The following is a 24,571-nucleotide window of genomic DNA, read 5'->3' on the forward strand; positions in this document are numbered from 1 at the left end:
AAGCCCACAGGCAGGGGATGCGGGCATGCCTTCTCTCCACTGCTACTCCCCTGCAACTGGTATTTAGAGGCATCGTGCCTCTGAGGCTGGAGGTGGCCTATAGCCCTCAGTCTAGTAGCCATCAACAGATTTGTCTCCATGAGTTTATCTAAACAGATTAAAGCCATCCAGGCTGTTGGCTGTCATGTCTTGTGGCAGAGAATGGGGCTCCTCCAACTACTTTGGCTGGGAAGCTACAGCAATATATTATGAATTGTAGAGTTAATTTTTAAAACCCATCACCTCAGCACTGTTAATGGAATTGCTCCTGGGGAACTGGCAGGGACCCTGACCTATGTTTTAGGCTTGGGTGGAGGAATTAATTAGCTTAAATGGAGCAGTCCCACCTTCAGTATAAATAATTTAAGCAGAAAGCATTTTTTTTTTTACCACAGATGAAGGCCCCGCTTGGGTCCTATGAGAAGCTGCTTTGCAATCTGCTCTTCATGTGTGTGCATGTGAACAGAGCAGGACTGCGTTCCGTGAAAACAGCTGGATAATTACAGGATGACACTTCTGTACTAAATGCTCATAGAACATTCTCAGAATTGCATCTGGCTCCAAAAGTCTTCCCTTTCCTTCAGCTACAATAGCATGTCAACTTCTACCATTACTCAGTTCTCAGTACTTTCAGTGAGGTCTCAAGCAGAGTCCAAAGGGCTTGTTAAAATCAATTTACTTGCCAACAAGAACAAATACAACAACTTCATACTATAACCGCAAAGTGCTTACAACTATTGGCCAAAATGGGCCTTTTCCAGTTACTTTGGCTGGGAAGCTACAGCAGTATATTTTGAATTGTAGAGTTCATTAGAAATAAACTAGTTTGGCTACACAATAAAACATTTAAAGAAAAGATAACAAGGGGGTTTCTCCCCTATATTTAGAAACCACATACAATAATCATTACTAGACCATTGTGTGCTATATTATATTCTAAACAGAATTTTCATATTTAAAAAAATATTCAGATAATTTTTAAAAAAAAATAAATAGTCATTTGAAAGACAAGGGAGCATTATTTTTTGCCACCTGTAGCCTGGGTTAGAACAGGACATAGTGGAGGAGAGAGAGGAATGCAGAAAGGACAAGGAACAGATCCTGATTGTGAACAGACTTGGAAGAAGATAATACCACTGGTGGTTCATCACAGTTAGAAAGTGTTAGCCATCAGTAGGAGGTCTAACAAAGCACTGAACATCTTTACACCTTTCACATTTCAAAACTAGGGTCCAGAGAGCTCAGTGCATACATTCAAAGATTCTACATACACAGTGAGTGTGCATGTTCACGTGTGTGCGCGTGCGTGTACACATGCACAGAGGTACCAATGTATCCTTCTGGTGGCAGCCCTTCATTTCTCATGATCTCTTGATCTTTGGGGTAGCTTTGAATGGCAGGGCAGGCTTAACAACCCCAGTCACACATAGGAAAATCTTATGAGGCCCTTTGGATCCTGGACATCAGCAACAGTTTGAAGATGGAATTTACATGCCCAGAATGTCACTACATCTACAGCTGGAACTTCCTTGAAGGCCTTCACTGCTGCTGCAGCTTCCTATCCTGAAAAGGCAACCTGCTTTGCAGTTTATAAATCAACCTGACTCTTCAGATAGAGAAATTGCTTCAGAGCAAATTTGGAAGGAAACGTGAGTGGGGATATGATTGGCATGTGAATTGTTTCTTTGGTTTGCAACCAATACTATCCTAGGGTTTTTTGTTAGAATGAGTGAGTTATTGTAAGTTAATACCCGGCATGGTTTGCAAAAAAGCATTAGGCAGTTCTGATGCTAGGAAATGAAGCAACAGCATTAACAACACTAAATTGAAAGACATGTTGATCCAACCATATCTTTTCAATCTTTACTAAATAATTTCATTTGGCATAGATGCAGATTCATCTAGACAGTTGTAAGTCCAATGAGTAAAGGATTCAACCAAATGGAATAATCATCTTATCTTGAAGTAACACAAAATACGTTGCAGAAATTACCATTAAATTACAGAAGGAACAAGGGGAAAATAAGGCGGAGATATTTACCATCTCTAGTTTATCTGCTTTGAGACGAACTGTGGGGTTTAGGGAAATCTTCCTCCTTTGTTGTTCATAATCATCACTCCAGGTGGGGCCAACAGCTAAGAGACAACAGGTTGCACATTAATTGGAAATTTAATTGGAAATTTTTCCACTGAAGGATGTGTTCTGCACTCCTGCTGTTCAAACAAATCAAGCTAATCACCTGAATGCCAGAATCAATAGCAATGTTTATTATTTCCCTCTTCTTAAATATTAAGCAACATGCTATTAAAACATTTATTAAAGATCTCAAATGGAAACTTATGAATGCCTCTGAACTACTGGCTAGACTTCTTTGTACCCATTCACCAAGATATGAAGGAAACACTAATATCCAAAGATGAAGCATAATTGGTAAAGGTGCTGCAGAACAAACAGGCATTACTGAAACATTAAAGGTTATATTATGATGGTGGCACATGGCTTACACCTGTGACACCTCTTGTCAACAAAACACCTAAACAGAAGAGGGATTAATTAAGCACGTATGAAAAAGGTCTATGAAGGCTTTACTCATTTATAAATGTTTAGGCTGCGACTGAGAAGAGAACATTAATAGTTTTTGCGTGAGCTTGGTGGCCCGCACCTACCTCCTATGCTAGCCCATCCCCTGCCTCACTGGCCCAGACACTGTGCTCTCACTTTCTGGGGCATGCTGGCTGTTTGCATACTGGGGCAGTACAGAGTGTGCATCCAGCACTGATGGCCTCACTGGTGGACTTCTCCTCATGTTGCTACTGTGCTAACACCTGCTCTCTCCCTCTCTCTTGCTATCTCTTCCCTCCAGCACTACACTTGATCACTTTGTTTGGAGGAAAGAGACAATGGGCAAGAGAGGGGCAGGGAAGCTAGTGTTGGCACAGCAATGGCGTGAGGAGAAGCCCACCAGCAAAGTCACTGGTGCTGGATCCATGCTCCATGCTGCCTTGGGGTGCAAACAGCAAAATCAAGAGCAGCATACCCCAGAAGATGAGGCCAGAGGTGAGGGGGAAGTGGGGGGGGGGAAGGGGCTTGGCCAGTAAAGTGTGGCAGGGAGCCAAGGGGTGGGGCAGCTCACTGCCATTTGTCTCCAGCGGTGAACTGCAATAAGCCAGTGCTGGACCCACACAAACCTGCAGCACTAGTTTGCCAATTCTTGCCAACACATTTAAAGGAACACCACATTGGCTCTATTCTTTCTGGCAGGAGACACCCTTTCCTGATCTTCTTCCTCCAACTGCAAGCAGACACTGTTGCCAAAGAGGAAAGAACACAGCCAGACCAGGAATTCCCTGGTTTTCTCTTTCAAGGTGCTGCTGCAAGGGTGAACAGGTAACAGTAGTTTCTCTCTGTGTTAAGAGTATGGGACAAAGAGGAGGCTGGAAGGAGGCTCTCTTGTCATGTCAGGTTGTACTGGCTATCAGAATTGGAGGCCAGCACAAGCACAGGGTTGCTATGTGCTCCATTATCATCAGGCTAACAAGTGAAATGGCTCCACAGGCCACAAAAACGTAAGAACCGCCTGGCTGGATCAGAGCAAAGGTCCATCAAGTCTTTTCTATTCCCCACAGTGGCCAATTACTCTGAGAAGCTGAACAGCAGGGTGTGAAGGCAGTAGCCCTCCCCTGCAGTTGTACATGACCGCCACCCCCCGCCAAGCAACTAGTATTCAGAAGTGTACTGACTCTGAACATGGAGTTTGCGCACAACCGTTATGACTAGTAGCCATTGCTGTGCCTTTCTTGAAAGAATTTCTCTACTCTCCCTCGGAAGTCATCTGAGCAGGGCAGAAAAGGAGGGGAGAGACCAGTAACTCAGCAAGGAATGTTGCTACAGCATCAAGAAGTGCTGGAGCTCAGCATTCCATGAGACCATGTTTGGGAGTGAGGGGGGCGCCACAAAAGCTCCAAGGTCCAATGGAAGTTGTAGGGAGCAGGAACATCCTCCTCCCATTTCCCTGAGTACCAAATGCTTAAGCAACTTCCTTTTCTTAGCTAAGGTTACCTAATTAAACAACTTGATTAAGCAACTTACTTTAATGCATACAATACAGGTGTTTGGGTATTTTTCTATTACACACCAATTGTCAACAACAGTGTGTGGCAAAAGATGCCCAAACATCAGATCTTCCCAGAATATCCTGCTGTTCACAAGATTTCACACCCACCACAAATGCTTTTTTCTTGAAGAGAAACTTTATACCAAAATGAACCACAACTTCACCACCATGCACTTAGGTTGTTCTGTTTCTCAGAAATGTTTTTAGTTTTTAGCAAGCAAGTATTAAACAATAAATACTACTACACCAAGTCTGCAATGAAACCTGTGCAGATATGTAATCAACATCATCATCATCATCATCATCAAATAAATAAATAATAGATGCCAGTGTAGAAGGGTTTTCAGAGAGTTAAATGTAGAGGGAGAAATATGGAGAAAATGTATTTCAATGCGAGTGGCATGGGAGGCACTGCCATGCAAGTCCTTCCTGCAGTGCCAGAGTACCGCAAGAAGTTCAGAGACAGGTGAGAGAAGTAAATGCTGGAGTTCTCCTCCATGCCAGCATTGCCCTAGTTCCTGGGAGGGCCAACAATGCTTTGGGGAGGAAATGCAGCATAGGTTCCCCCATGTGGCCCCTGGGTTTCTCATGTGACTCTGACAGCACAGGAAGCAACTCCCATGCCATTGGCATCATACAAGGAGTCTAACAAATAAAAGCATATATATTCCTGCTAGCGTGAGCCAGCATGGTATAGTGGTTAGAGTGCCGGACTAGGACCGGGGAGACCCGAGTTCAAATCCCCATTCAGCCATGATACTTGCTGGGTGACTCTGGGCCAGTCACTTTTCTCTCAGCCTGACCTACCTCACAGGGTTGTGCTCAGGGCTCATTGGAGGAAAAGAGGGATATAAAATGAAATGAAATGAATGAATGAATGAATGAATAAATAAATAAATAAATAAATAAATAAATAAATGAGAAAGAGTGTAAACTGTTGGCTAAAAGAAATCCACAATCTTGGACAATATTTGCATCATAGTTCATCCTTCCTTTTTGCACTATGACTGGGACTCCAAGGTTACCTTCAGTCACACCCAAATGCACAATCTTGGACAATATTTGTATCATAGTTCATCCTTCCTTTTTGGACTATGACTGGGACTCCAAGGTTACCTTCAGTCACACCCAAATGTTCAGGGATGGTGAGCTGGGACTTTCCCCCATTGGATGGCAGATCCCTCTGCCACATCTCAAATGTTTTTGGAACTCCCTTCAGTCTGTCATGTGGAATGGGAAACTGCTGTTCAAAAAGCACATTCAAGGCCTCCTTGGGCCTGTGGAAATAGTTTTAGGAGTCTAGCAATACCTTAGGGTGAATATCAACATTCATTGCAAACATACTGTCAGTCCCAGATGCCATCCTCACTTCCTACAGGCAAAGCAAGGGCAAAAAAAAGGGCCAATATTTTAATGGGGGGCCTGAAGGGAAACTTGTCTAGAAAAAACACACCACTCCTCTTATGATACATAATCTGGACGTACAGCTTGGACTTCTTTCACAGCCTGAACCACCATCCATTTCTCTCTCTCTGGAATATTCCCCAAACACAGATAACCTTCCGAACACCACAGTCGGTGGGAACTGCAGAATGCTGCAAATGATTATTTGTAATCTTGTTTATTAATTGTGTAAACAGCTTTGAGAACTTTAGTAGAAAAGGTGTGTGTGTGTGTGGTAGCAGCAATAATGTATAAAGAGGTCTACAGACAACTACACCAACCTCCACAGTTCCAACAACTACATCAAACCCCTATTTACTCCCTTTCACTGGTCCAGGTCTCACTTTACATTTACTACTATGCTATGTATACCCATAGTATAAAAGACTCATAAACTGCACATGTATAAATGGCCCACATATTTTTGGCATGTCCCTTTAAAGGAGCACTGTTTGGGAAGACAGACAAGGATTTGCCACAATCCATTGTCTATAGTTGAGTCCCTGCCTCCTCTCCAGCCTTTTATTTTTCCTTCAGTAAATGTGAAAACAAAACAAAATACCTTTTAATACAATATGTCCCTAAAACACAAATGCCTAATTTATATATGTGCAGAATGCTATAACATTGAGAAGGTTCTGTTTCTATGGCAACTTGGTCTTGATTTATGTGTTGTTCATTCTGCAGTGTCAAAAGAGCCTATTGATTACTAATCCTATAAAGCTCAGCAATTTTCAGGCTTTCTACTTCAGGGAAGCCTTTCCACATTGATTTATTTGCCAATGAACTTCTGTGCATCTGTCATGGAAACTGCTATGTATCACATTCTTAGAACAAGGGCTCCAGCCAGGTCTATGGGATTACACCGCAGCTATGTGAACTGCAGCTCCACCCTAGAGGAAGCCCAGATATGCATTCTTGGGGAAGATCAGAAGTGGCAGGCAAACTGTTTTTTAGGGAAGCTGGTTTGCCATGACTGATCTTCTTGAGAAACCCCAATAGGCTTCTGAGGATCTTCAGGTTCCCTCGAATATACTTTGAACACTACAGCTGTACAAGCATATGCCACAAGCTGGACAAGCACATCTTACAAACACAGAACCCATTATTGTTCTGTAGTTGAATAAACTAGTAATTATACAGGAAAAGACTGCTAGATGATCCATTCATTTTAGTCTTCCATTCACCACTTAAAAATGGGCCCATAACCAGCCTTTTTAAAGGAGGAGCAAACCCATTATTTGTTAATAATGTGAAAGAGTAATAGCAAAAGAAAGACAGAGAAAAAAAGATGAAAAAGCAGATGAATTAACATTTACCACCAGCAGCTACATCAGCGGTACTGTTGTTTGCTGAAGATTGTTCTCTCTTCTTGAATCCAACTTTTGTCTGTCAAAGAAAAATAGAAAATTATGAAGTGCCATTTACTAAAGTAGGTCAGAAACCAGACTAAAAACATATGACATTTTTTAAAAAAGTTACCGGCTGATTACAAAGAAACCCTCCTGTGCTACATCTAAAGTTCCAATACATGCAGTACAGCCCTAACTAAGGCCAGCTTATAAAGCCAATTCTGATGCGGCCTTCTCAGCAGTAACCTCAGCCCACAGATTAAGGGTTTAGCGATGTCTTTGGAAGAGGGGGTCCACACTGATTGTTCCTCAAACAATACCATAACAGCTTGTTTGAAAGCGCTGCTCTACCCATTTCTGCCAAGAAAGCACTCCCACTTTATTCAATGCAGTGGTGCTACCATGCTGGAAGGAGCAGAGTTAACTGCAGATAGGAAAGAAAGCCACACAAGAAAAGGCACAGGCCAAAAGCAACTTTTTCCGCAGGCTGGGCTGATCAGCAGCTACCAAGCTGAGCTGGCAATCACCAAAAAGGGGCAGGGTGTGTTTCATCAGATAAGTGGGTAAGCTCATGCTCTGCATGATTCGTAACAGGACACTCCCAACTGAGGGCCCATAATTAAGGAATTCACTCCCAGCAGTCTGTCCAAGACTCCAAGTCAATAGATTTAACATATTCCTCATTCCGCCTCCCCAGTCTGGCTTAGTTTATGTTTGATTTCTCTTGTAGTTTTGCACAGAGAGTTGCTACTGTGGTGGTCCTGAAAACTGAAGATCCAAAACAAGCAATGGATGCCATTCATTATGCCAAGACACACAGAAGTCTTTGTCAGGCAATGCATACGACCTGCCATGAATAAAAGAGCCATCTTTCCCCAATCCTTAAATAAAAACAGTAGCATTGATGGTTTCACTATTTCATGCCATTTCTTAGGACTCTAGAAATTATTAATAGCATTTAAAGGACTCCCTTGTACATTAATGTGCAAAAGCAACTCAATTAATTACAAGAGTGCTGGAAAAATCTAGGCAGAGATTCACCAAGCCAGCTTTACTAATACGATGACAAAGATGTTTTGCCTCCCTGCCCCTGCCCCCCCCACCCCCGTACCCTGTTTTCCAAGGAAGCTGTGTATTCCTGACAAGTGCTGGGAATTTACTGATTTATTTAACTCGGCTTATAGCCCACTCATCCCAAAACAAAAGAAAAACACGAAGACAAAGAAAAAACCAAGAAAACCAATGTAACTGAGTTAAATATTATTCAGTGCATCGAAATTTGTTTGTGGAACATCATGTTAGGTTTTCATTTCCAAGAGGAGCACATTTTTCATGCAGTGGGAAAAATGTTATTCTGGGAAGCAGAGGTGCATCTACGCAATTTTGGAGCCTGGACCTAAGGGTCTTTGGAGGCCGCCCCCCTCCCCCACAATCTTCTGAGCTACCTCTATCGCAAAATAAACTGCAATGCACTATTTCTGCCCCCCTCTTTGTAGCCACCACCTCCTCTGCAAAATAAACGGCAATGCACTATTTCTTACACCAGAACATTTAAAAAGCCCTGCTGGATTAGGCCCCAGACCTATCTAGTCAAGCATCCTGTTTCACACAGTGCCTCACTAAGTGCCTCTGGGAAGTCCACAGGCAAGAGGTGAGAGCAAGCCACTCTCCTACTGCTACTCCCCTGCAACTGGTATTCAGAGGCATCCTGTCTCTGAGGCTGGAGGTGGCCTATAGCCCTCAGACTAGTAGCCACTGATAGACCTGTCCTCCATGAATTTATCTAAACCCCTCTTAAAGCCATCCAGGCTGTTGCCTGTCATCACATTTGTGGCAGAGAATTCCATAGGTAGATTAAATGTTGTTTTAAAAATTACTTCCTTTTGTTGGTCCTAAATTTCTTTTCAACCAGTTTCCTGGGATGACCCCTGATTCTAGTGTTATGCGAGAGGGGGGGAAATTGTCTCTATCAACATTCTCCACACCATGCATGATTTTATAGACCTCTATCTTTTTTCTAAACTAAAATGTCCCATGTGTTGTAGCCTTGCCTCATAAGGAAGGTGCTCTAGGCCCCTGATCATCTTGGTTGCCCTATTCTGCACCTTTTCCAGTTCTGCAATGTCCTTTTTTAGATATGGTGACCCGTCGTCTCTCGTCACCTCTGTCTGACTCAGATCTTTAGCCTCTATCCCTAAGGTTGTTTTAGACACAGGTATATGCTCTGTATCCTCTGCCATGAAGACAAATAACCCGTTTAGCTGAAATCACCATATTCTCCTTAATAACCCATTTCACTCCCTTATCATCTAATGGTCCAACCGCCTCCCTGGCAGGTTTCCTGCTTCTGATATATTTAGTTTTGTTATTCCCCTTGATGCTTTTAGCTAAATGTTCTTCAAACTCTCTTTTCGCCTCCCTTATTGTCTCCTTGCATCCCCCCACCCCAAGTTTGTGTTCTTTTCTGTTCTCTTCATTTGGGCAAGCCTCCCAATTTCTCAAGGAAGACATCTTCCCCTTTATGCATGGAGTTTATTTAAATGCATGGAGTTTATTTAAAACCACAATAATAGAAGCCCAGTTAGAATGTAACAAGTAAAGTAAAGTAATCTTCCCCTTTATGGGGAAGATGACTTTACTTTACTTGTTACATTCTAACTGGGCTTCTATTATTGTGGTTTTAAATAAACTCCATGCATTCTGGAGCTAAGTGACTCTCTCAATTTTCCCTTTAAGTTTTCTTTTCACCAAACTCCACATTTTAGATAAGTTTCCTCTTCTGAAATTCAAAGTGTCTGTGTTAGCCTTCCTTGGCGATTCTCTCCTCACATATATGCTGAATTTGAGCACACTATGGTCACTGATCCCTAAAGGTTCAATGACAATGACATCTCGTATCAGGTCCTGTACACCACTTAGGAGTGAGTCCAAGTTTGCCTTCTCTCTGGTTGGTTCCAAGACCAACTGTTCTAAGGCACAGTCATTCAGCACGTCTAGAAATGTGGCCTCTTTGTCATTACCTGACTGTCAATTTACCCAGTCTATGTGTGGGTAATTGAAGTCACCCATCATTACAGCTCTGTCTCTCTCTGACACCTCCCTGATTTCCCTCTGCAACTCCTAGTCACTGTCAGCATTTTGATCAGGACGGCAATAGCACGTCCCTAGTAGAACATTTCTTTTCAGGCCTTGTATTGTCAGAGAGTTTCTGTGGAGGACTCCGGTCTTCCTAGGTTTTCTAGCTTGTTAGATTCTATCCCTTCTTTAATATACAGTGCTACTCCATCTGCAATTCACCCCTCCCTGGCCTTTCTATCATGCCCCACTGGTTCTCACTGTTCCTCCATGTTTCCATTATGCCCACTCTATCTACGTTTTCATTAGCAACCAAGCACTCCAGCTCGCCCATCTTGGCTGGGAGGCTTCTGGAACTGGCATATAAGCACCTATATGCTGAATCTCTTACCTGGTATGTGCTATCTTTCTTTTGGCCATTTGATCTCTTTGACCGCCTAGTATATCCTTCTGTCTGCTTTTTATCTGGTTCTGCTCTGTCCCATTCTGGTTTATTTGAAGCATTTACACCAGGGCTGCACAACTCAAATGCCCTAGTGGGCCGGAACCATCCACAATGTGGAGTGCAGGGGCCGAGATCCAATTTTTAGCACATTATTACATTAAAATTTAAATTATTATATTAGTTACTTGTGCATCTGTCCCCCCATCAATGGACCCATAGTTTTAACCAAGGATAGTGGTCAGAGAATAGGTGCTGTCCTTGTGCTCAATGAGTGGGGCATCTAGAGTGCATGTCAGCCCCAAACAAATGCCAAGTCCTCTCCCCTCCCTAAACTGTTGTTGCTTTCAGGCTGCAATGCTAGGCATGCTTACATAGGAGTAAGCCTCACTGGGCACATCATGGAGCATATTTCTGAGAACGCATGCACAGGATGGCGCTGTAGGCAGTTTCCAGCTCTTGTGTTGCTGCAGGATACCTGAGGGGCCAGTAAAATAGTCTCTGCGGGCCGAATCTGGCCCCCGGGCCTTATGTTGTGCAGGCCTGATTTACACCCTTGTACCTTAAGAGATTGCATTTGCCAAACCTAATACTGCCAAGCTCATAGGAACATAGGAAACTGCCATACACTGAGTCAGACCACTGGTCTATCTAGCTCAGTATTGTATTCACAGACTGGCAGCGGCTTCTCCAAGGTTGCAGGGAGGAATCTCTCTCAGCCCTATCTTGGAGAAGCCAGGAAGGGAACTTGAAACCTTCTGCCCTTCCCAGAGCGGCTTCATCCCCTGAGGGGAATATCTTGCAGTGCTCACACATCAAGTCTCCCATTCAGATGCAACCAGGGCAGACCCTGCTTAGCTATGGGGACAAGTCATGCTTGCTACCACAAGACCAGCTCTCCTCTCCAATGCTCCAAAGCTCCTGTCGGCTGTCTCCCAGGAGTCATTTTAAAAGCTGCTCTGAGGCCTTTTTGATTTTAAGTGAAGTTTTTTTTTTTTTTTTAACATATTTAGGGAAAGCTGGAAACTTCTCTTTTTAAAAGAAAATATTCTGAAGAAGATACTCCCCACTAGGTGGGACAAAAATGGTATGTCTGTGCAGGTGCACAGACATACCATATTTTGCATTGAGAGTCCTGGCACTTAAATCCTAGCCGATTACACACCTTCTTGCTCATTCATCACAAGCCCGTAAGTGTGGGCTAGAGTACATTTTTTAAAAAATACTGTGCAACCTCCAGTAGATTTTGGACTATTCACAAACCGACTGGGACACAACATGTGTCTCTTGCTCCACAATTCAAACACCCACTTGGATCACAAGCCAGCTTGGACATATAGTGCATTTGTAAGGGGAAAAGTTAAAACTACAACACGTGCCCGTTGCTTCACAGTTCTCACTCAGATCTTCTGGATTGCAAACCAACTTGAGCATAGGGCATTTATTTTAAAAAATATTGTTTACTTGGATGTTAATAGTTAGCTCCACTTTCACTAGGTGTGAAGTACTCTACTCTAGCTATACTGCGGTAGGGGGGAAATTGATTAAAAACTAATGGATTGACCAATCCACTTCAAATTCAGAGCCTTTCCATCCTGTCCTACATCTGTGCTCAGTATCAAAGCTCTATACCAAACTATTCCAGGAGAGCGAAACAGTGGGGCAAAAAGGGGAGTGCTTTACACTTATTTATAAAGGCAAAGGGCAGATTCCTCCATATCGTGGTTGAATAGTGGTCTAAGGGGAGGCTTCACTTCCAGGTATTTTTGTAATTTACTGTCATGAAACAAGATACTTATAAGCGTTTTTTGTTTTGTTTTTTAAAATTCAAAAAATATTAAAAACCAATAAATTGCCCAATCAATTTTAAACTCAGTAACCAGAGTATTCCTAACCCGCCTTACACCTGTGCCCAATATCAAAGCCCTGTGCTGAGCCATTCCAGGAGATCTCAAGGGTGGGGTAAAAGGGGGTGTTTTACCCTTTTTTTATGAAGGCAAAGGGCAGATTCCTCCATAAGGTGGTAGGTCTAAGCAGGGGGCTTCACTTCCAGAAATTTCTGTAATTTTCTGCTATGGAACAGGCCACTTATAGGACTTTTAAAATGTTTTTTTAATTTAAAAAATTATTAAAAATCAAGAGATTGCTCAATCCATTTCAAATTAAATATTCAGAGCCCACCCAACCTGCCCTACATCTGTGCCCGATATCAAAGCCTTATGGCAAGCCGTTCCATAAATATTCAAGGCGAGAGAATAACCCCAAAAAGGAAATCACATAGAATACCTCCATTACTAGGTCTGAGGAGGAGTCCCAGGCAGGCACAGGCTCAGCACACAAGAGGCCAGGGCAGGCCACCCCTGGCACGCCAGGGTATGTGGTGCGCACAGGTCACCACTCTGCCTCCTTTCTTCTCCGTTGCCTGCAAGCAGCCTGTCTGGAGAGCTTCAGGAGGCCTCCAAGCAGAATAAGAAAGGTCTCTGGAAGCCTCGTCCACCTGCCAAACAGCTGATGGTCAGGTGAGCTCAGGAAGGCTGCTGTTGGGAGGAGATTGGGCTGTAGTCACCATAGCCCCTCACAGTTGTGCTCAGCCTGCCGGCGGGCGGGTAGCAACACAGCAGGGAAATGAGGATTTGGAGGGCCCAGGGACTCCCCCTGGAAGTCCAGTCCAAAGAATGCCAGTGCTGAGAAGCTTTGGTGAAATCATGTATCCTTTAAAGCTTCCTTCCTCCACTTCAAGACTAAAGAGGGGGGAAATGTACTGGAAATGCGGAAGCCAGACACATAGCATGCCTGGCACTGAAATCCATCCAAAAATCCATTTTTGCATCCCACCCTGCAAACATTAGAAATGCAGAAGAGCTTTATCTAACTTGGAAACTGGCACAGTTCGATATAGAACATTTTAAGCCCAAGCTTACCAAAACACACAACTGTTGCTTCATTGGCTTTGTGGGGCTAATGCAGCTATGGAGATTTCCATCTGTTTTTCTTAGGGTTAGGGTGGGGGGACAACAGTAGATCTACTTTTTAATGAACCAAAATAAGGTAGGTGTGAGTGTGTATAAAATATAGTACAGACTAACTATTCACACACACACACACACACACACACACACACACACACACACACACAGAGACACCATAAACTGAATCTGCAGAGACAATTCAGATCGTTTTCAGCCACTTTCCCCGCTCACTTTTTAAAATAGACTATTCCTATAAACAGTACAATGCGTAAGCCAGGAGCTCTACAAATTTATTTCTACTGAAGCAACAGACAACCTATCAATTAGTATTACAGAGAACAGTAATTTGAATAAATTGTCTAGGTCATCTGTTCGTTTCCTGGTCACATTCTCTCCATTTATAGTGTAGGCAATCTACAGATATTCCATATCTCCTGATGAGTTGAAAGCTTTCTACAAAAATATGTATGACATATGTATGACAAGGGGAATCACAACATACAACTCATAAAACATATATAAAAATATGTATGACAAGGGGAATCACAACAATTGCCTTATTGGGATAGCAACTGAATGAAATGATACTCAGCATACTGTGCTATCCAGTAGGCCGTGCTGAACATGAGAAATATATATGTGTTGTTGGTACCTTGTTGCTTGTTTTCCTCTTCTTTTTCAGCCTCTTTTGCCCTTTGCATCATATCTATTAGATCACAAGTCATTTTTTTCTACTGAAAGTAACAAAGGACAGGGCTCTTTGGGTGGTAATACCTCTGTACTGTGGAATTCCCTCCTCCTGTACATTGCTTGCTGCTTATCTTCTGGTTTCTGTGGCATCTGTATTTTTAATGATTGCTTGGTTTTTAGCTTTATTTTATTGGTTTTGTTATATTTTTTTTTACCTTGCACACTGCCTTGAACCTTTTATGGAAAAGTGATATATGAAGTTGTTACATCATCATCATCTAAACTGTAAATCACTTTGAGGGCACTGGCAAAAGGTAGTGTACACATGTAGTCGAACAAATGACCCATGTTCAAAATCCAGTCAAGGGATTGTCCAAAGCAGGTTATTTTCTTCAGCTTTGGTTATTATTTATTTATTTATCATATTTCTATACTGCCTGACATGTGCATCCCCAGGTGGTGTACATAAGTTAAAATACAATATAAAAACAGGATAAAATTATTAAAACAATTATAATATAATACCAATTAACATTAATCAAAAGCCTGAGAAAACTGGTGTGTCAGAAACACACTGTTGTGTCTTAAGGGTCTTTGAAAAAAAAACCAAAACAGCCAGAGATGAAGAATCTCTGATATTAACAGGAAGTGCATTCCAGAGCCCTGGGGCAGTGACAGAGAAGGCCTGGTCCTGAACAGCCACCTAACGAGTTGGTGGCAGCCGTAACCAGACCTCTCCAGATGAGCTTAACAGGTGGGAGGGTTCATGACAAAGGAGGTCATGAACTCTTAAATACCCCGCACCCAAGCCATTCAGGGCTTTGTAAGTAATAACCAGCACTTTGTATTTAGCTCAGAAACACACTGGCAACCAATGTAGTTCTTTTAAGATCCGTGTTATAGTTAGTTAGTTATAAGTTTATTCGGTCATTGACCAGCAAAACCGTGTTATAGCACCTACGGGTTATCTCGGAGACCAATCTAGCTGCTGCATTCTGCACCAACTGTAGTTTCCAGACTATGTACAAAGGCAGCCCCACATATAGTGCATTACAGTAGGCAAGCTTGGAGGTTACCAGCATATGTACCACTGTTTTAAGGTCATTCTCCTCCAGAAATGGGCATAGCTCTCATATCAGCTGGAGCGGATAAAAAGCATCCCTGGCCACTGCCTCAACATGAGAAATCAGAGAACATTTGGGACCCAGGAGCACTCCCAAGCACTGTATTTTCTCTTTCTGGGGGAGTGTAACCCCATCCAAAACAGTCAGATCTAAACTGTCTCTCGAGTTCTGACCCGAACCCCACTCACCGCTCCGCCCAGTACCTCCATCTTATTTGGATTCAATTTCCATTTGTTAGCCCTCATTCAGCCCATTACTGCCTCCAGGTAGGCAAAGTTATGCCATTTCCTGATGAAGCTGATATGGAGAAATAGATTTGGGTGTTATTGGCATATTGATAACACCCTGCACCAAGCCTCCTGATGATCTCTCCCAGTGGTTTCATGTAGATGTTAAAAAGCATTAGAGATAGTATGGAGCCTTGTGGGACTCTATAAATTAACTCCCACTTTGCATAGCAACTGTTTCCAAGTAACACCATCTGGAATCTACCAGAGAGGTAGGAATGGAAACATGCAGAATAGTGCCACCCAATCCTAACTACCTCAGGTGACCCAGAAGGATACCATGGTCAATGATATCAAAAGCTGCCAAGACATCCAAAAGGATCAAGAGAGTCACACATCCTCTGTCAATACCCAACTGGAGATCATCCATCAAGCTGACCAAGGTAAGTCTCAATCCCATAGCCCACGCAAAAGTCAGTTTTAAATGTGTCTAGATAGTTTTCTCCAAGACTGCCTTGGGCTGAGAGGCCACCACCCTCTCAATCACCTGACCCAACCATGGAACATTAAACACAGGTCAATAATTGGCTAACTGAGGGATCCAGTGAAGGTTTCTTCAAGTACGGTCTAATAATAGCCTCCTTAAGGCAAGGAGGAATCCTGCCCTCCATTAATGGTTAGCCATTAAGCAAATGGGAGTAATAACTCCTAATTTCATGGTTATTATGTAGAACAATAAGATAAACATTTTAAGGCACTCTGCCTCCTAGAAGTATTTTGCAGCATCATGAATGGTGGTGGTGATCATATTTCTAAACTATAACATTTAACAGGGAGTTTTAAACTCTCACTTTTATTATTCTTAATATGGTATAAAGAGAATACTTACCACATTCAGACCAGACATCTTTGAAGCAACGATCTCGTTAGGAGACCAAGTTGTACAAAGCGTCGATGGTGCATGTTGCAGTCCACATCCACCTGACGTTAGCAGACTAGAGGAGGCCTGTGTATTTTCAAACTGACTGGGAGCAGTTTTGTGCCGAATGAAAGCTATCTCCCAAGAAGAGTTTGATCTAAATGGACAAACAGATTGTACAGAGGTATCATATGTCACGTCCTTCCTGAGATAGTAAAGACCTCCCTGTAGTGTTTTAACTATCCAGATAATACTGATGACAAACAAAATTTTACCAGGTGACAAGGGAATAAAATCCAGTGGCTGACATCCTAGCAACGCATGCACACTTTGGGGGTCTGCAGGCACACTGTGGAAACCCTCATGCAACTCCCCACGTTCTATAGCAAGCAGGCCATCACTTCAAACCTCTAATGCTTCCAAGAGTTGCCTGTTCTCCAGAAGTGCTCTGTAAGATCAGTCAGTGATGTGTTTCTGATCTTACAGAGTATTTCTGGAGTGCAAGCAGTGCTCAGAATTATTATGACTCTGGCACAACAGCATGTACGCTAGAGGATTAGGGGAGTTGTTCAAGAGCTCCTGTTGCAGTCTGCACACCCTCGGAGCACATGCGCTTTGTTAGTCAAGATGCCAACCCGCTGTACAGCAAAAAAAGAATAAGTTTTCTTTTAAAAATTGTAGCTACTTTTTTGGTGGCTAGGGCATGTGGATCAAGTTTTCGTAAGGACCTTATGTTTTAATATGTTGTTACCAGCCCCAAGTTTTTGTTATAGGACACAAAGAAAAGCTGCAACATAAAATCCAAACTGAATGATCAAAGTAAGTTCTGTATTAACTCAGAACGTACCGCTACCTTAGCTCCCCAAAATGACGTCTGAAGCTACTTCTCTCCACTTTTCACCATAACACACATGGGCCTTAGACACAGCTTCCCATGTGGCACAGTGAGTTGCTATTTTAAAGGGAAACGTTCTTTTGCACATGTATTTCTTCCCACAAATATCTATGAATTCAAGCCAAAGTGCAGGGGCTTCTTTTTAACTGCTTCCTTGTGCCTGATTGTTTAGCCTTTTCATCAATACGTGTCCAAAACTCACTTTGCCATAGAAATATAAAAGGGACCAAATCTAAACCAAGGAGATAAGTAATAGTAAAACACAGTGTTCTGGGGTTTGTTTTTGCAGCGCAGTGTTTACCTCAGCTTCGTTCTGTTGATTAGGCTTCTTGCCTCTTCATAGGTGATTCCAATCAATGACTCCTTGTTAATGGATACAAGCTGATCACCAGATCTCAGTCGCCCATCCTAACAAGAACCACGAGGACAATGTTTAGCAGCAATTTTCACAACCAGTACTAGAAGGTCAACACAAACTTTTGAAATCTTTAACTTTCAAGGAAAGTCAGCTTATTCAGTCAGCCAGATTGTGAGACGCTTTGAGGAAAAGGGCTTGCCAAGAGTGATTTCCTCAAGTGCCAGACTCCATGTACTGTAATGCTGATGTTACACTTTCTTCATAGCATTTTGCCTTCTCGTGATATTTTCCTCAATTTATAAGTTATGCCCTGGGTTGTTGACTCTCCTGTTTTCCATCTCAGGTATCCAAGCCATGAATTCGGTTATGATCTGCACTGCTAAGGGTCTCTTGAGGCATGATACAAGGCAGCTTCAAAAAAGTGGCAATATCACAGTAAAACACAGATATTTCTCCTGTGGGAGAAAGAATCCTAGCCTATCCTTCTCCCCAATATGCTAGTTTTCTCTATTCAGATAATTTTGTACATGGGGAACACTGAAAATGTTGTCTTCCACCTGCATTTGGAACTGGTAAGAGTCCCTGGAGAGGTGTAACATGTTTTCCCCCTCCAACATGCTTTGGTTTTAATCAAGAGCTAAAATTCAGAGATCACCACAGCTATTACTTACACTCAAAAAATTTAAAATAATTGTTAAGGAAAAGAAGGGATGTTCAAGGTGAAGCTTATATTTTATTGCTCCTATTTAATATTGATGGGGCGTGATAAGCAAGCTATTGAAATGATGCAGTCCTTGGCTGGAGGAGTTGTAATCTACATTAAATGGACAAGACAATCGTGTGTGGAAGCGAGAAGATGACAAATGAGGAGAAGGAATATGGAAGGGGATAATCAAGCAGTACTGGATGTGCTTGCAAGGAGAGGCATTAATAACTAGGTGAACTGCTTTCCTGATGCAGAGCTGGGAACGCTTTTTAAAAACTAGATCAGAGAGATGTCAATGGAATTTCACTGGGCATAAAATTGGACACAGATGGTAGTTTTGTTTTAGAATTAAGCCACAGACAGTGTGCGAGAAGTTTCTGTACCAGTTAATCCAGCTCAGAGCTGGATTAATTTGTATCAGAAGGGTGGGGGTAAGGGATCCAATTTCAACAGCTACATACACAGTTTTGGCAAACATTTGGATCAGGCAGATGCAAAAATGGAGGGCCCATACCCGTTTACATGAATAACTGAGGGCAGATGGACAGAAAATGGAGATGGGGTGGGAGAATAAGAATCACATCACTACTGCTATTCAGTTTAGACTAATAAACAGCCTTCTAAAAATGCTTATCACAGTTCTATTTTTCTGAGTTCTACATTTTAAATTCTTAAAAACTGCTTTGTATTTTTTTTAATTAACTTCCTTTAATGCTGGGTGGGCTTTAAAATAGGTGTAAGTAACAATTCGGTCCACTGGCCTTCTCCTTCTCCTCCTCAAAACAATAGAAATCCCATATGTATATGTCACTTTTAATGTAGCTGAGAGGTATTCTTGGATTCATCCTTATGGCAACCCTGCAAAATTGGAGCGTATTATTCACACTTTACTGACAGAGCTGAGGCATAGTGATAAACGTTGTCCATGGTGGACCAAAGTGATGAACGCAAACCTACCAGGGGTGAGTTAGTCATTCCTTTCTGCAGAGAGCAGGTCAGCAAGGAAGTGCTGTGAGGAATCATGTCCTCCTCTCAACAGGAACCTCTAGAAATAGTAGCAGAGAGGTTCTCCACACCATTAGCAAGAATGCTTCACAGAGGTTGCCAATCTGAGGCTATCCCAAAGACACTCCAGGTTGTGCTCTCTAGCAAACCAAATGAAGGCAGCTACAGCTGCCAGGGGCATAGAGGGTGGGAAAGATGTGGCATGATGTGGAGGTCAGAGCAAGAGATGTAGCATTACAGCAAGGCCCCAAAGGGGAAATTTGAGAGCCCAGAGCAGGAAAGGGAAAGGAGGAAGAGGAAAAGAGATGCTTATTAACCCCCTCCCCTCTGCTCTGAGAAATAGGAGGTGATACACATTAATTGGATCACACATATGATAAAACTATCATGATTTATTTTTAATTTCCTGCCACCCCCACCCAAAGCATCTTATGTATAAATACACACACACTATCTTAAAATATATAATACTGTATACATTAAGGTATTAATGTAGATTGATTTCAATACTTAGATGCTGATTTATAACCTCTGCTACTCAGCAGCAACATCTATTTTGTTCTCTAATACCCATTTTTGACAAGGCCCAAAGTATCTCTATTTAATCTGCCAGTGAATAACAATGCAAGCAAGCAACAATGCTGACCTCTGGTGGCAAATAACACATCTGACATTTGGAACGTGTTTATATAGTTATAGTACCGTACAAGCTCTTGATTGCCTGAACAAAGTGTGGGGCATACCACTGATCATAAGTATAGCTAGATTAATACATTCAAGGGAAGGAGGAACAACTGTAGATGGATTCCTTACATCACCAAATGTTGAGAATGAGAATTTTAGAACCTCTTTAAAACGACCATATTTCTGTGTCACAAGTTTATACAAAAAAACCCATAAATTACTGGTTAAATACATGAAGAATTTCAGGTAATTGAGGGCCACCATCCAAAGGACAAAAAGGGATCTGGGGATTCAGTTAAGCTTTCTGTCGCTTTTAAGGAACTTTTCTGATTAGTGATAGGGCAGCTGTCAAAAAAGGAGGCCCAATGTTATTCTTTCAGGACTCCCAGCCCAAGTTCAAGTTCATATCACATCAGGCCCAAACTCCTCCAAAGTTCAGGACTGGCTCATCTGACCCCCACTGTAGGGTATCACCACCACTGATGCCCGTTTCCTTTTCCCTCTTTGAACCAAACTTGGTGGCAGAAGGGCTTGGAACAGGTCTCCACTAGGTTCTAGACACTGCCATGAACACCAATAGCAGTGGCCAGCATTATTAGGAACCATGGGGAACACAGTTCCTGTAGTTTCAATATCTCTAATTAGGAACTATATTTCCCCTGGTTCCTGGTGACTCCAGTCATTGCCACACAAGCTCAGGGCAGAATCTATGGCTTAATGGAGCCCTCCCTGCTGCTGGGCAAGTTCAAGACAAGGGGGTGGTAGGGAAGGGGACCCAAAGAGGAGAGGAGGCAACAGAACTTTGTTGTGCCTCCTATTACATCCCTGGGAGCCCAACAGAGCTTCTTCCAGATTGGGCTCAAATTCAAAAATAAATAATTTTAGAATTTATCCATCTGACATTAGAACAACCCTGCTGGATCAGGCCAAAGGCCTATTTAGCCCAGAATCCTGTTTCCCACAGTGGCCCACCAGATGCCTCTGGGAAACCCACAGGCAAGAGCTGAGGACATGCCCTCTCTCCTGCTGTTGCTTCCCTACAACTGGTATTTAGAGGCATCTTGCCACAAAATGTCAGCCACTGCCTTTTTGCCAAGGTGGTTTACGCTTAAGAAGTACAAATATTACAAAACGTAAAAAAACCTGTTATCTCAGGCCTTCAGTGGTCATTTCAGGAGCTGATGGCAAAGGCTCCCTGGCCTGGGGTTCACTTCTTTTTACAAATTAAGGAGGAAAGCTGGTCTAGTGGTAGCAAGCATGACTTGTCCCCTTAGCTAGCAGGGTGCACCCTGGTTGCATATGAATGGGAGACTAGAAGTGTGAGCACTGTAAGATATTCCCCTCAGGGGATGGAGCTGTTCTGGGAAGAGCAGAAGGTTCCAAGTTCCCTCCCTGACAGCATCTCCAAGGTAGGGCTGAGAGAGATTCCTACCTGCAACCTCAGAGAAGCCGCAGCCAATCTGTGAAGACAATACTGAGCTAGATAGACCAATGGTCTGACTCAGTATATGGCAGCTTCCTAAGTTCCTAAAGGAGGAATGGGATGAGTTACTTGTTCTATCCACTACTAAGAGAACCAGAAGGAATGGTGTTGAACAGGGAGGTACTGACAAGAGGAAATACTTCCTAGTTGTGAGCAGTTTAGTAATGGAAAAAGCTACCAAGGTAAGAGTGAAAGCTTGACCCTTTGAGAAGAGGAGGATGAGCAGGCATTTGTCAGTGATATTTTAGGCTCAGCATAGCCCGCTGAGCCAATCCCCCACCAGGAACCAGGTGAGCGGTGGAGCTGATCCCCTGCTGCAGGAAATGCTGGGTGGTGGTGCACTGCAGCTCAGAGCAACTTGCAGGTGCAGCCAGAGCGGAGGTAAGCATCCTCTAATTTATGCTTAAAGATGCCTTTCACCGCCCCAAAAGTTTCCCAAAAGTTACATCCTGTACTCGGCTGTGAAAAAACCTAAGGCCACACAAGACCAAGAGTTCATCTAAGCTCTATATTCTGTCTTCTACTAAAGCTCTGCATACAGTTATTCAGACCCCCGCATCTGTCGGCACACTTCTGTTGCTTCAAATGGAGGTTGACCGTTCCCATTTTTATTGTATAGTTATTTACCACTAAAAGATCTGTCCCCCATGTATTCATATTAACCCCTTTTAAGCAATTGTGCTAGTGGCCTTATGTTTCATGATGGTGTAAAAGTGTATTTCCAGTTGTTTCTCTTAAAACAAATGCCTTGGGTAGTTCAGTTATATGCAATGTCAAAGCATTGTCCATTTTGCAAGTTATATTTAATGCTGCCAAAGCTCTGTCCATTTTGCAAGCAAAACATAATGCACAGATTCAAAATGAATGAATTGGCAGTCTGGGTCACACTCCCATATGGATGGGCAGAACCATGCAGAGAGGGGGAAGGTTTCTCAGGTTTGCGCCTGGCTTAGAGCAGGGATGGGCAGACTAAAGTTTGGCAAACTCCACTTTGTCTTTTACTAGAACCCTCAGGTCCACCAACTGAAGCCAGGTGTAAAGGAGCAAGTAGCACCAATGCAAACATATTTGCAGTTGCACAACAAGGTGGTGCACCTCCTGCTGTGAAGCTTGTTACTCACTTGTTTTGAGGAGAATTTGTCCCCTGCTAACTGAGTAAAGAGACACCTTTTAAAAGTGATGATTCTCTTTATTTAGCAGGGGGAGAACATCTGGCCTTATCCATCCCCAGCACAGCATCCCTCCAGTGGCTGTTGCTGGTGTTTATCTTATGTTTCTTTTTAAATTGTGAACCCTTTGGGGACAAGGAGCCATTTATTATACACACACACACACACACACACACACACCCCGCTTTGGGAACTTTTGTTGAAAAGCAGCATATAAATATTCTTCATATTTATAATGAAAGAACTTTGCAAGAGCACACCTTCGAAGATCCTTTGGATGTCGTACAACTATGTGATTATTACTTGTTTTTATTCTGTTGTAAACCGCCCTGAGCCATTTTGGAATGGCGGTATATAAATTGAAATAAATAGATAGATAGATAGATAGATAGATAGATAGATAGATAGATAGCCGGGATGTCAGCCACCATCTGTAACCTGACATGTAAAGGAGATTTTGGTTTTTGTTTGTTTTGTAAATCTGAACATCTTCTATAAAGAAATCACACACACACACACAGTATCAGGGTGGGAGGAAGAGACCTACATAGCAAAAGGTGTCACAAAAGGTAGGTGACTTCTGGTTTGCTACCACTGCAAATCAGGGTAGAACAATTTTGATTTAGAAAAATGCAACAGTTAAGCAGATGCTAAATAAAAGTTAGGGAGAGAAAGATAGTTGACTGCACAGGGAACAAAACAGAAAAAAGTCTTCCCTCCACCCCAGTCTACCTTGTGACAATCACCTCCAGGAATAGCTTCCAGAACATACACCAAGGGCCCTTCATTTCTGTTAATGCCTCCTACAATGTTCAAGCCAAGGCCGGTTCCCTTGGAAACAGTAATAATCTGAAATGTGCTGTCACTAGACAAGAAGAGAAAACAAAGTTAGCTTCAAAAGGTCAGTGACTGGGAAACCAAGAGTAAACATGAAGACCAGCCTGCAGCATGCATCTCCTTTTTGTTTTCTCATAAGCACACTTTGACAACTTGCTACACATATGCTTAAATTTCAATCAGGAGGCCCCTTCAGGTCAAAAGTAGCAGCCGTAGGTGCTACTTGGTGCAATTCCAAAATGGAAAAGTTAAATCAAGCAGTACTGCAAACACAGCAATGTTCAAAGCAGCACTTAATACAGTGATGCTGTCATAGAACAAATCTGTTTCAGTGTGCTATGAAGGGATCCATGATACAATTTGCCTTAAAAATAAGCTGTCAAAATGAGATATCTTGAAATCCAGTTTTTATTCTCTCTCTAATCCCCTGCACCTCAGGTGTGGATGAGCTGGGTGATCGCCCAGGGTGCCTACCTGAAGGGGGCGCCCAACCAAGCCCAGTGGCTTGCTGTTTGAGAGTACTGTCTACAGTGAGCTAGGGAGAAAACAAGTGGCAATACTGATAAAGTAACCATGAGGGGAAGCACTGAAGGTATTCCTTACCCAGGGCGCTATTCTTCCTAGGGGCTTGTACTGGTACAACCAAAGAACCAAAGGAAGAAATCCAAGTTAGAATTTGATTCATTTCTCCAGAAACCTGGAGGGGCAGGCTGGGTGGCCTGCTGTTGCCTCTCTAGGCCATCTATCTACCTGCCTCAGAGAAGACCTGGATATTGAGCTGAGGTCCAAGTAAAGGAAAAACACACTTGTTAAGCAACTGTGACCACACTAATGGCTCTTTTCCAGCTCTGGCACATTTTCCAGTTCTTGTCAGAGCAGAGATGAAGCATATCTGTGCTATGAGGGCTGGTACTGTGGCAAGGGGATACAAATCCAAGGCCTCACTCATGGCTTCTGCCCTCAGAACTGGCCTCAAGAGTTAAAGAAGAAGGAGAAGGAGTAGGGTGGCAAGGAGAAAGAGGCCTGCTATTCATATGCC

The 24,571-nt window shown here is 42.8% G+C and overlaps 1 protein-coding gene across 12 annotated transcripts in view; it reads right to left on the minus strand.

Annotated features, from left to right (window-relative positions):
• STXBP4 (syntaxin binding protein 4) overlaps positions 1 to 24,571 on the minus strand; it is a 219,686-nt gene that overhangs the window by 164,842 nt on the left and 30,273 nt on the right. For 11 of the 12 annotated variants that reach the window (XM_053288566.1, XM_053288560.1, XM_053288570.1 and 8 more), the window contains 6 exons: positions 23,428 to 23,560; positions 17,592 to 17,698; positions 16,366 to 16,552; positions 14,210 to 14,275; positions 6,917 to 6,986; positions 2,081 to 2,175 (listed from right to left, as the gene is read on the minus strand). In XM_053288566.1, the coding sequence (XP_053144541.1) occupies positions 2,081 to 2,175; positions 6,917 to 6,986; positions 14,210 to 14,275; positions 16,366 to 16,552; positions 17,592 to 17,698; positions 23,428 to 23,560 (658 nt within the window). The remainder of the gene's footprint in view (positions 1 to 2,080; positions 2,176 to 6,916; positions 6,987 to 14,209; positions 14,276 to 16,365; positions 16,553 to 17,591; positions 17,699 to 23,427; positions 23,561 to 24,571) is intronic. The other variant, XM_053288565.1, reaches the window with a different exon arrangement.

The sequence above is a fragment of the Hemicordylus capensis genome, chromosome 2 (genome assembly GCF_027244095.1).
Source record: "Hemicordylus capensis ecotype Gifberg chromosome 2, rHemCap1.1.pri, whole genome shotgun sequence".
In the NCBI taxonomy this organism is placed as follows: domain Eukaryota; kingdom Metazoa; phylum Chordata; class Lepidosauria; order Squamata; family Cordylidae; genus Hemicordylus; species Hemicordylus capensis.